The sequence below is a fragment of the Bombina bombina genome, chromosome 2 (assembly GCF_027579735.1).
Source record: "Bombina bombina isolate aBomBom1 chromosome 2, aBomBom1.pri, whole genome shotgun sequence".
NCBI lineage: Eukaryota > Metazoa > Chordata > Amphibia > Anura > Bombinatoridae > Bombina > Bombina bombina.
The window spans coordinates 465211109-465224621 of NC_069500.1; the positions used below are offsets into that span (position 1 = coordinate 465211109).

General features: G+C 37.0%; 1 protein-coding gene across 1 annotated transcript in view; it reads right to left on the minus strand.

The window, feature by feature from the left end:
* GRK3 (G protein-coupled receptor kinase 3) overlaps positions 1-13513 on the minus strand; it is a 737240-nt gene that overhangs the window by 83286 nt on the left and 640441 nt on the right. The window contains exon 13 of the mRNA XM_053702091.1: positions 3270-3377. Within this exon, the coding sequence (XP_053558066.1) occupies positions 3270-3377 (108 nt within the window). The remainder of the gene's footprint in view (positions 1-3269; positions 3378-13513) is intronic.

Here is a 13513-nt window from a genome sequence, read left to right on the forward strand (position 1 = left end):
TGTTTCTAATTTGTGGATCCACCACATTTCCCTTTGTTATAAAAGGCGCTCCCTGTCAATACCACTCCTGTTAAGTTCAATATGATCTATAATCTGCCACCTAAGCTAACTAATATTATGTCCTTTCTCAAGAAAATGGCCAGAGAGAGGTGCCTCTAAGTTTTTACACCTGATATTAGATCAGTGTTGACTCATGCGGTCCCTGGCCTTACGGGTCGTTTCCCTGATATAGACCATAGAACAGGGACACTTAATGAGGTAGACCACATGCGTGGTCTCACAAGTAAAGAAACCTTTTATGTTATATTTATTTCCACTATGTGGATGATGAAAATTGGCTCCCTTGATAATGGAATTGCAGTTCATGCAACTTAAACAGGGAAAAGTACCCACCCTTTTACTGCCTAAGACAGATTGTTTTAATTCTTTGTTGGAACCTATGTCTGTCCTTATAAGGTGGTCTCTGAGACTTTTCACCCTCTTGTGGGCCATAAGTGGTGGATCCCTGAACTGCACTATATCCTTATTACATCCCTCAAGGATATGCCAGTTTTAGCGAATAAGTTTAGTTATTTTACCACTTAAAGGATTATACTGACTTACAAATACCATCCTGTTTTTATTAATGTTAGATGTTTTGGTAACAGTCTTATCTAAATTTTCAATAGTGCTGTCAAGTAATTTACGTGGGTAACCCCTATCTGTAATTTTTTTTGCCATTTCTTTCAATCTGATTGTTTGTCTATCCTTAATGCTTACAATCCTATTGACCCTGAGGAGCTGGCTCCTAGGTAATGACTCCACCAATGTCCTGGAGTGGAAACTGTTATATTGAAAAAAGTAATTCTTGTCAGTTTCCTTAATGTAGAGGTCGAACTCCAAGAGTTGGACTGATTTGAGGACCCGTGTGTCTAAAAAAGGTATAGATTCTTCACTATAATTCACAGTAAATTCCATTCTAATAAATTGCCATTGAGATTGAGTATTTCTTTCTATCATTATGTTTTTTCAAAGCAGCATTAATATTGGTTTTTAAGTATTTCTTTGTATATTTTTTAAGAATTGATACATGTTTATTATAAAATGTTTGAGATGTTTAATTAAATAATATATATAAAGGTATCTATGCATTGTCAAGGATGAAATATCCGTTGGTTGCCACAAGAGGGAGCTAAGTCTCCATCCCTGGCGCAATGGCACCAAATTGAAAATGTTTAAAAGCCACTTTGTTATTGTATTAGTGTGAAGCATGAATAAGAGCATTTAATTATTGCATTCATAATGACCTTTAACCTTTTAAGCCATTTGGAAGTAGGCACTACGTCCCAGAGTACTTTGCTCAGCGTACCATGTTTACGTAGTACCTATGTCCAACCTTCTAGCTTATGCTCTGGTCCCCGCTGTCAGCTTTGACAGAGAAGACTGCAGCCAAAGGCATCTGCCTTTATATGGTAAGTGCCTTCATATGGTAAGGAAGAACTGATTGTTTTTCCTTTACCATATAAAGGCAGATTGCAGATACAGACAATGACACTCTGGGTCACTGTCTGTATGGGCTTGCGATTATGCTGTGAGTGGTGTGGGAGGAAAACAGGCAGGCGGCACATCACAGTAGGGGGGAAGGAATGGAAGGGTTCAACTACCATAGAGAAAAAATATTTGGTGAGGGAGAGTTTGGTTCCCTATGCTACAGAAAAGGGATTTTACAGGGGGTAGGGGGTCCCCATGTAAGATCGCTTGGAGGAGAGAAGGGGGGAGGGTGAGGGGGGGATCACTACACTACAGTAAACATTGGATGATAATAAATCATTAAAAAAATAACATATATATATATATATATATATATATATATATATATATATATATATATATATATATATATATATATATATATATATATATATATAAAATGGGTACATTCAGCTGCCAGTACCTATGATGGCGGTTTCTAGTGAGAGGGGGAGGGTTAGAGAGACGTTTGGAAGGGATCAGGGAGGTGGGAGGGTTGATGAGGGATCTCTACAGTAGGCAGCATGCCTCTATTTGGGGCTTCTGCTTGCTACTATTCACATTGAAAAAGGCCAGTACTTGGGCCAAAACTACTTTGTGCATTTTATTAGTGTTATTGCCTGTTTTTTCACCCCTGGCACCTGATGCCGACAACTGCAGCTATCGGCCAGGAAACAGGGGGGTGAATACTTTTTTATCTCACTTGATTATTTTGGTTGGTGGGGTTTAATATATTATATAGAGGTTGTTTCCTCATTTTTACCTTTAATTATTATAAACAACTGATGGAAGGATAGGGAACAATGTTGTAGTAATCTAATCATTCATAATTTGACTAAAATGACCTAGAATAGGCATTAGAGAGCAGTGTGGCAGTCTTTGCTGGTGGCGTACAGTTTTTGACTTATCTTCTACAAAAGTACACTGCAGAATTAGAAAAAAATTCTAAGAAGGGCAACAAAAAATGTATTGAAAACATTTAAAACCTTTGGGTTAGTATTCTGTTTTGTGTAGCTTATAATGACTTTTGAAGATGTGCTCTCACTACTATTAATAATTAATTCCTTAAATTACAAAGAGCTAGGAAAAAAAAATTCAAAATAAATAATGTCCATTCACGCCAATATTCAAAAAAGAACTCTTGTTTTTGTGTCTTTTGGATTACAGGGCTGAGTTCTGTGTAGAACCTTAAAAGGGGCAGTCAACACAACATTTTTAACGTTTAAAAAGGTAGATAACACCGTTACTATCCATTATTCCCCAGCTTTGCACAACCAACATTGTTATATTAATATACTTTATAGCATTTAAACCTCTAAATTTCTGCCTGTTTCTAAGTCACTACAGACAGCCTCTTATCACATGATTTTTTATTAGCTTTTCACATCAAGAGACTGATAGTTCATATGGGCCCTATAGATAACATTGTGCTCTCTCCTTTGGAGTTGTGAATGACATTGCACTAATTGGCTAAAATGCAAATCAATAGATAATAAATAATTAGCCATGTGATCAGGGGGCTGTCATGCAAAGTGACCTGTATGTGAGTATTTAATGATCAAATGAACAACTCTATGATATAGTGCCAGGTTCTAAGCTTGTTTCCCAATGTAGGGCTGCAATTGTTTTCTCTCTTTTGATTCTGCAAGAAAAGCAGTTACATAGTTACAACTCAGCTTATCTAAGTGTAAGCAATGTAATGGCTTTAGACATACTGTTTATAATATGTAGAAGAAATGAAGTAAACAAAAATACTTTACCCTCTCAGAAGTTTGAAAAGCATGCACCCAAGAGAGAACCAATCTGCGCTGCTGTCATATGCTGTTCCTTTCTGTAACACCTCAGGAGCCATGTATCCATGTGTCCCTCTAACATAAAGAATAACATTATAAATCTCTAACATAAGATATCTATGGGGGTATAATTGTAAACAATTTAAAAATAGAAATGAACACCCCCCCGCCCCACCAAAAATAAAAAATGCTGAGAGTTTAGTTGTACAGGAAGTATTATAAGCAGAGAACTACTTTAAAATCCCTAGTCAAGTTGTCCTTAGCTCATTATTTACAATTCTGGAAACCATATCTGTAGAACATCGTGAATTAGAAAGCAATCAAAAAAGGATTACAAAAATCAGGAATTTCTAAAATAAATAAAAAAGAAAGTGTGGTAATAAATGTAATGCTTGAGAAAAATACATTTTATTAAAGGACCACTCAATACAGTAGAATTGCATAATTAACAAGTAAATAATAAAAAGACAATTATTTAACACCTCAGAATTTCAAATAAGCAGTATATTTTTTTTTCTGACAATTTATTTTTTTCTTTCATTTTCCAGACCCCTGTATCATGTGACAGACATTAGCCAATTGTTCCCCATAAAGTGTGCTTAAAAAAATAAAAATAAATAAAAAATGGAAGTAAATTGGAAAGTGTCTAAAAACTGCATGATCTATCTGAATCATAAATGTTTATTTTGATTTAAGTGCCTCTTTAATAAGATTTCCCATTTATTGTCTTTGCAAAAAAACAACACAAAACAAAACACAAAGCAAAGTTATTCCTCAGACATCTTGTTTCCAGAATGAAAGCTAAATAAAATAAAATAACTGTACTCACTAAAACCACCAAAATGGGGGTCATTGTGGGGGGCTAGTCCAATAAAGTGAATTATGAAGGTAGAACTAACAGTTCTTGGGTGCAGTAAAATGTATATGATTTTCTAAAACTTCAAAGTCTTTGCCAATGCCAATTATATGTTCTACATTTTAAGAATAGCAGGTTTATCAAAGGGTGGACACCTCAGAGGTGGTGATATTAATAAAACTGTGCTTCCTACCTACAATTTGCGATCCTGGACTATATGTGAACCTTGACTTTCTGGAGAACGATAAACCTGGCACAAAGAGTGCTTAGTTCTAAAAAGTGGACCCCTTGAAAAAAGTAGATATTTTATCTCACTCTCTTTTAGCCTAGTACTGAAACGTGAGAAACATGGTAATATATAAAAGACAGTCTTGAGATGTGTTCTGAATTGTTCCTTTAGCTATAGAAAGGGGTTAGCTTCTCTTAAAATACTGAAACATATTTGTTTTCATTAAAAGGGACATTAAACACTTTGAGCTAGATTTGGAGTTTGGCGGTAGCCGTGAAAACCAGCGTTAGAGGCTCCTACGCTGGTTTTAGGCTACCTCCGGTATTTGGAGTCACTCAAAAAAGGGTCTAACGCTCACTTTTCAGCCGCAACTTTTCCATACCGCAGATCCCCTTACGTAAATTGCGTATCCTATCTTTTCAATGGGATTTTTCTAACTCCGGTATTTAGAGTCGTGTCTGAAGTGAGCGTTAGAATTCTAACGACAAAACTCCAGCCGCAGAAAAAAGTCAGTAGTTAAGAGCTTTCTGGGCTAACACCGGTTCATAAAGCTCTTAACTACTGTACTCTAAAGTACACTAACACCCATAAACTACCTATGTACCCCTAAACCGAGGTCCCCCCACATCGCCGCAACTCGATTAAATTTTTTTAACCCCTAATCTGCCGACCGCCACCTACGTTATCCTTATGTATCCCTAATCTGCTGCCCCTAACACCGCCAACCCCTATATTATATTTATTAACCCTAATCTGCCCCCCACAACGTCGCCGCCAGCTACCTACACTTATTAACCCCTAATCTGCCGTCCGCACGTCGCCGCCAGCTACATTATAGCTATGTACCCCTAATCTGCTGCCCTAACATCGCCGACCCCTATAATATATTTATTAACCCCTAACCTGCCCCCCACAACGTCGCCGCCACCTACCTACAATAATTAACCCCTAATCTGCCGACCGCAAAGAGCCGCCAGCTACATTATAGCTATGTACCCCTAATCTGCTGCCCCTAACACCGCCGACCCCTATATTATATTTATTAACCCCTAACCTGCCCTCCCTAACATCGCCGACACCTAACTTCAATTATTAACCCCTAATCTGCCGACCGAATCTCGCCGCTATTCTAATAAATGTATTAACCCCTAAAGTCTAACCCTAACACTAACACCCCCCTAAATTAAATATAATTTTAATCTAACGAAATTAATTAACTCTTATTAAATAAATTATTCCTATTTAAAGCTAAATACTTACCTGTAAAATAAATCCTAATATAGCTACATCATAAATTATAATTATATTATAGCTATTTTAGGATTAATATTTATTTTACAGGTAACTTTGTATTTATTTTAACCAGGTACAATAGCTATTAAATAGTTAAGAACTATTTAATAGCTAAAATAATTACAAATTTACCTGTAAAATAAATCCTAACCCAAGTTACAATTAAACCTAACACTACACTATCAATAAATTAATTAAATAAAATACCTACAATTACCTACAATTAAACCTAACACTACACTATCAATAAATAAATTAAATACAATACCTACAAATAACTACAATGAAATAAACTAACTAAAGTACAAAAAATAAAAAAAACTAAGTTACAATAAATAAAAAAATATTTACAACAATTTTAAACTAATTACACCTACTCTAAGCCTAATAAAATAACAAAGCCCCCCAAAATAAAAAAATGCCCTACCCTATTCTAAATTACTAAAGTTCAAAGCTTTAGGTAGGAATATTCTGATTTGCTGATGGAATCAGCCAATCAGAATCAAGATCAATCCGATTGGCTGATCCAATCAGCCAATCAGATTGAGCTTGCATTCTATTGGCTGTTCCGATCAGCCAATAGAATGCGAGCTCAATCTGATTGACTGATTGGATCAGCCAATCGGATTGAACTTGATTCTGATTGGCTGATTCCATTAGCCAATCAGAATATTCCTACCTTAATTCCGATTGGCTGATAGAATCCTATCAGCCAATCGGAATTCGAGGGATGCCATCTTGGATGACGTCCCTTAAAGGAACCGTCATTCTTCAGTTGGACGTCGCCGGATGAAGATGGGTCCGGTCCTCATCGGATGAAGATAGAAGATGCCGCTTGGAAGATGATGGTTGCCGGTCCGGATCTACTCTTCTTCCCGGATAGGATGAAGACTTTGGAGCCTCTTCTGGACCTCTTCAGCCGCCGGATGATGGATCGCCAGCCCCCGCTTGGGTTGGATGAAGATTTTGGAGACAAGACGGATCGGTGAACCTGGTATGGTGAAGACAAGGTAGGATGATCTTCAGGGGCTTAGTGTTAGGTTTATTTAAGGGGGGTTTGGGTTAGATTAGGGGTATGTGGGTGGTGGGTTGTAATGTTGGGGGGGTATTGTATGTTTTTTTTTACAGGCAAAAGAGCTGAATTCTTTGGGGCATGCCCCGCAAAGGGCCCTGTTCAGGGCTGGTAAGGTAAAAGAGCTTTGAACTTTAGTAATTTAGAATAGGGTAGGGCATTTTTTATTTTGGGGGGCTTTGTTATTTTATTAGGGGGCTTAGAGTAGGTGTAATTAGTTTAAAATTGTTGTAAGATTTTCCTTATGTTTGTAAATATTTTTTTATTTTTTGTAACTTAGTTCTTTTTTATTTTTTGTACTTTAGTTAGTTTATTTCATTGTAGTTATTTGTAGATATTGTATTTAATTAATGTATTGATAGTGTAGTGTTAGGTTTAATTGTAGGTAATTGTAGATATTTTATTTAATTAATTTAATGATAGTGTAGTGTTAGGTTTAATTGTAACTTAGGTTAGGATTTATTTTACAGGTAATTTTGTTATTATTTTAAGTAGGTAACTATTAAATAGTTATTAACTATTTAATAGCTATTGTACCTGGTTAAAATAATTACAAAGTTACCTGTAAAATAAATATTAATCCTAAAATAGCTATAATATAATTATAATTTATAATGTAGCTATATTAGGGTTTATTTTACAGGTAAGTATTTAGCTTTAAATAGGAATAATTTATTTAATAAGAGATAATTAATTTCGTTAGATGTAAATTATATTTAACTTAGGGGGGTGTTAGTGTTAGGGTTAGACTTAGCTTTAGGGGTTAATACATTTATTAGAATAGCGGTGAGCTCCAGTCAGCAGATTAGGGGTTAATAATTGAAGTTAGGTGTCGGCGATGTTAGGGAGGGCAGATTAGGGGTTAATACTATTTATTATAGGGTTAGTGAGGCGGATTAGGGGTTAATAACTTTATTATAGTAGCGCTCAGGTCCGGTCGGCAGATTAGGGGTTAATAAGTGTAGGCAGGTGGAGGTGACGTTGTGGGGGGCAGATTAGGGGTTAATAAATATAATATAGGTGTCGGCGGTGTTAGGGGCACAGATTAGGGGTACATAGGGATAATGTAAGTAGCGGTGGTTTACGGAGCGGCAGATTAGGGGTTAATAATAATATGCAGGGGTCAGCGATAGCGGGGGCGGCAGAATAGGGGTTAATAAGTGTAAGGTTAGGGGTGTTTAGACTCGGGGTACATGTTAGAGTGTTAGGTGCAGACGTAGGAAGTGTTTCCCCATAGCAAACAATGGGGCTGCGTTAGGAGCTGAACGCGGCTTTTTTGCAGGTGTTAGGTTTTTTTTCAGATCAAACAGCCCCATTGTTTCCTATGGGGGAATCGTGCACAAGCACGTTTTTGAGGCTGGCCGCGTCCGTAAGCAACTCTGGTATCGAGAGTTGCAGTTGCGTTAAATATGCTCTACGCTCCTTTTTTGGAGCCTAACGCAGCCTTTATGTTGACTCTCAATACCAGAGTTATTTTTATGGTGCGGCCAGAAAAAAGCCAGCGTTAGCTACGCGGGTCCTTACCGACAAAACTCTAAATCTAGCCGTTTGATAATATAAAATGTTTAATTGTATGTAGTAAAAAAACTTTGCATTATACTTTCCATATTAATTTTGTTCCATTTTGCTGTAATTTAATTCTGAATACTGTGGCTTTTCAAATTTCTGTTAAAAGTGAAAGTGCAGATACAGTTGTAACCCACAGTCATTGGTTGCACACTCTAGTAATCCATTTATAACTGTCTATAATTGGTGTTAACAGAAAAAGAAACCTAAGTTACAAGATGGTGGCGCCTACTGCTTTATGCACCTTAGAATGTAAATCTTATTTATTCAATAATTAAAAATATAATGTCATTTTTATAAATGCGTGTATATATTATTCTAATGCGTATCTTTGCTCTGAATATATCACTCTATCAATGATTTATTTTGTGTTTAATGTCTCTCTAATGGTTTAATATACAAGTTTTTATCACAACATCTATCGGGAAGCATACATTATATAATTCTGCAATGATTTTCTTATTGCGAGATAATGTATGCACACCCTGCTTTCATAAAGCTTTATTTAAAATCACAGTATGACAACTTGTATGTCTTGTGAGCAATATCAAACCCCCTACAACATTATGACAGCAGATATTATTTTATTTAAGTTCTTATTTTTGTTTATAAGAATTAAATAAAACAAAAATGTTACCAAGCTAAGAATGAATGTGATCTATAATTACATTACAGAAAACAGAGTAATCCAGGGACGAAACTACAGGGGGTGCAGTGGTCCCAATTGCGACTGGGCCCCCAAGGGTGGGGGCCCAGCTTAAAATTTTTTTATTTTTTTTCCAATAAAAAATGTTGACCTGCCACTACCTGCACTGATATCATGTGAGTGTGACATGATGTCTCTGACTACAGGGGTTAGTGTTTCTGTTTTACCCATTGGTGTTTATGTGTATGTATGTATGTGACTGTGTATGTATTTATGTATGTGTGTGTGTGTGTGTATGTTTGTGGAACCAGCAAATTACAAATTTTTAGATTCTTGCACCTGGGCCCTGTGGTTTCTAGTTATGCCTCTGGAGTAATCTAATGAATATCCCATATAAAAATTGTATCCACACATATTGAAGAATTTTGTAGATGTTTCACAGATCTTGTCCTGTTGATCACCACTAATTTCTGAAGACCTAAATTATATATATATATAGAGAGAGATAGATAGATAGATAGATAGATAGATAGAAAGATAGATAATAGATACACACATATATCGTTAAATAATGGAGACTGCATTAAAAGCAATTTAATTAACTTTTTAATTCAATATGAAGCCGCAGGCTATTATCTCAATTGATGAAATTGTGACACATTGCAAAAGAAAACACTGATCCTAATCATTATGTTGACCTTCATTCATCGGATTTGTCTCCAAGCTATGTTAAATGTATAACAACTTATTAGTTCCACCAGTGGCAACCTTATAAAAACCTAAATCCTGAAGATATTTGCCTGAAATTATATAATGAGAGGGCATGTAACTAATGCACTGATCAATATATATACTTCCATTAGCAAACATGTTTCTAGTACAAGTTATTTACTGTTTTTCAGTGGCATACGCACATATGTTTTAAGGGCTGTGCACCAGTATTTAAAGACCATGCATGCTCAGACAGCTGGAAGTGGTGATTACTAAGTCTGTGAAACTTAATTTGTGTCAAACAAGCCACTGCTGACTCTCTAAACAGATTTGGATTTTTAATCTGTTGTACTCAATAAATTGAATTTTTAAACTACCGAATCTCTCCTGGCTAATTTGTACACTTAGACCGCTACATTATTGTTTCAATTGTATGCCTTTCATTTAGGGGAGGAGTGGAGAGCCCCAGCGGTCTAAATGCAACAGCCAATGCCGGCTTCACTATGTCGGCACCAAAATGAGGCTGCACGCTCTGTGTGAGTTTGGCGATACTGGACGCATACACTGTGAAGTGATTACCGGTCAATGGATGGAGGACAGCTGTACCTAGTGAGATCTACACAGATTTAACGGCGATACTCCCAAGGGAACCTTTCTGAATGCGGAAAGCCTTTCTTTGACTATACAGTTTGATCTTGGGATCAATGTTACAAACCTACTAGCCCTGTGTGAGCCGCAATAGTGGGACTCCGACTGGAGTTGTTTAACGGGGAGACACATTAAAAGGTTATTACACACACTCAGTCTGAAATATTGCTGGTTTATTTGAAGTTTGTTTTTTCTCTACCACGGACTGGTGTTAGTGTGTTAATACAAGATTATATTCCCAGGATTGGTGATAATTATGGCTACTAAGGATAACAAAAGCAGGAGGGAGAGATTTGAAAAAACGATTAGGGCACAGCGACAGATAATTCTAATAAGATCGATTTGGGAATTATATATGCAAACAAAGAGAAAGTTCACGTTAAAGAGTTGAAACTGTGGTGGGATATAGAGTTCTTGGAACATTTTTTGGAGGAAAATAAAATTCCTCAGGGCCTGAGGATGAAAAAGTTTCCAGCATTCCACAAGGAATATCCTGAATTCATGTGTGACTGGAATTAATCACAATCAGAGTGCTCACTAAACCTCATGGGAAAACTTGTTAAATTTAAAAAGGAACAGAGAGAAGCATTACTAGAGATTGAACAGATTGAGAAACAACTTGTGGTCTTTCAAGATGATGAAAAAATTGCACCCTTTCAAAAACAACTTGATGATACTTTGGAAAAACTAAATATAGAATGATATGATATAAAATACAAAAAATATGAAAGGGATTGCAAAGATTATGATCTGTGTGTGGTCTATAGCTGGAACACAGATATAAAAGTACATAAAAGACAAAGCAAAAATAAGAACAACAAACATAAGAATTACAAAAGAGTCACTTTCATCTGTAAATGATTCTGGACCTGTCACACCTGTAACATCTGATAACCTGACCACCTCTACCCCTATTAGATTGCCAGATCACTCAGAATTAGAAATAGGAGCAAGGCCAAAAATCGGGGTAGGACACAAAAAAAAGTAAAGGAGAAAGAGGTACAGGAAGGAGCCCCAAGTACAACAGAGGTAATGACACCCAGATATCAGAGCCACAGAGCACAGTGGAAAAAGAAGAACATAAAACATTAAAGAAAATTAACCTTTCCTCAAAACAATTAAGTCATTATGAAGAGACTGTCCTCTCTAAAGGTTTAAGTTTCTCCCCCTCTAAGGACTTTAATTTATTTGATACAATTCAGGACTTGAATAAATTTGTAAGAAAAATCACTCTTAAAGGGCCACTGTAAGTAAATATTTTCTATGCCTGTTACTAACTAACTACCCCAAATACGCTTTTTATCAATAGCATTTCATTAACATATCTCTACCGTATATCAGAAATCTTGTCTGCAAATGTAATTGTTTTCCAAACCCACTCCGTGGGTATCCTTTGCTCTGTACCAATCCGTTTACAATACCTAGGTTTCAAAATGGCGCTTTAAACACAAAGTTATTGGTTTAAGTATTTTGAACATGCAGTGCTGAAAATAGTGGGCAGGATAACGTGACATCATCGGCGAATAAAAGATATAACTTTTAGAACGTTATGAAACTTCGTTTTGGAGAAAATATAGGTCAGTAGGTTTTAATTAATGTTTATTAACTTTAATATGTTAGTTGTTTAGCTTAAAAATTATAACAGAAAGTAATCCTTTAAGAATGCATTTTAAAGACCTTAATGTTACAGACTCTCAATGTAGCGATCATAGTGTGACACCAGGGCCCCTAGTTATCAAGCCGTCAACCTCAAATACGCTGGAATTCTGCAGCGTATTTGTGGCGAGGCTGATTCGCCTTAGTTATCAAGCCCTGCTGTCTGGCAAAAGTAGAATTTAGTGACGTAAGCTTCGATCCGCCGTACTCAGTCCGACACAGATCGATTCTTACGTCACTACAGATGTTCCGAACACAAGTTCGGCACAATCTGACTACTTTTGCTAGTTATCAAAAAACTAGCCCTGGAGGCGGCGGATCCCATAGGAATCAATGGGAGTCTGACCATAGCAAAAGCTCATGTTCGTTGCTGCCCGACATCCCATTGATTCCTATGGGAAATGTGTACACCTAACACCCTAACATGTACCCCGAGTCTAAACACCCCTAATCTGCCCCCCCCTACACCGCCGCAACTAAATACATTTATTACCCCCTAAACCGCCGCTCACGGACCCCGCCGCAACCAACATTAAACATATTAACCCCTAATCTGCCGCCCCCTATACTGCCGCAACTAAATAAAGTTATTCCCCCCTAAACCGCCGCTCCCGGACCCCGCCGCAACTATAATAAATATGTTAACCCCTAAACCGCCGCTCCCGGACCCCGCCGCCACCTACATAATACCTATTAACCCCTATCCTGCCCCCCCTACACCGCCGCCACCTATAATAAATTTATTAACCCCTATCCTGCCGATCCCGGACCCCGCCGCAACTAAATAAATTGTTTAACCCCTAAACCGCCGCTCCCGGACCCCGCCGCCACCTATATTAAACTTAATAATGGGGTGGTTATTCCGTTTCTCGCCACTCCCATAAGGTCATTAGGTCCCATTTTTCAGAGGGGATGGGAAACTAATTCTAGGGTCCCTGCATTTTATGTCCAGCTCAAACCCCCCATATTTTGGATGCCTCAAAGCTTAATGGTTGATCTCCCGCTATAGCCACAATTGATACCAGAAAATGTGTAACTTTTAGGTTGTTAATTACGATTTGCGAGATTTGTCTCTGAGGTGAAACCTACCACTTCCTATTTGTCAGTTATAATTTTCTCTATATAGATGATTTCCCCTCCTAGGGTCCAAGAGCTCTTTTTATTTCTTACTAGACCCCTACAGTAGCAATAACTCTTTAAAGGGTCCAAAAGGGACCATTTTGTTTTACAAGGGGTGTCACAGAATCATTCGTTAATGATATATTAAATTAAGCTATGCAAAACTCAGCTACCCTACTCTAGTATACATCACTCTAGTTCCTCCCTGTTTTATTTATGTGGCCAAGGGTCCAAGAGTGGCCCGTTGCATCATATGAGGATCTCCAAAAAAAGAGATAAAAAGAGGTTTCATTCTATATTATTCTTTTACCCAATCTATTCATTTGCATTTTAGTATTATGCTTATGGTTCTTAAATTTACAACAGTGAATTGTAAAGCCTAATCCATGTTGGTGGTTCTTTTGATTGTTTTGTC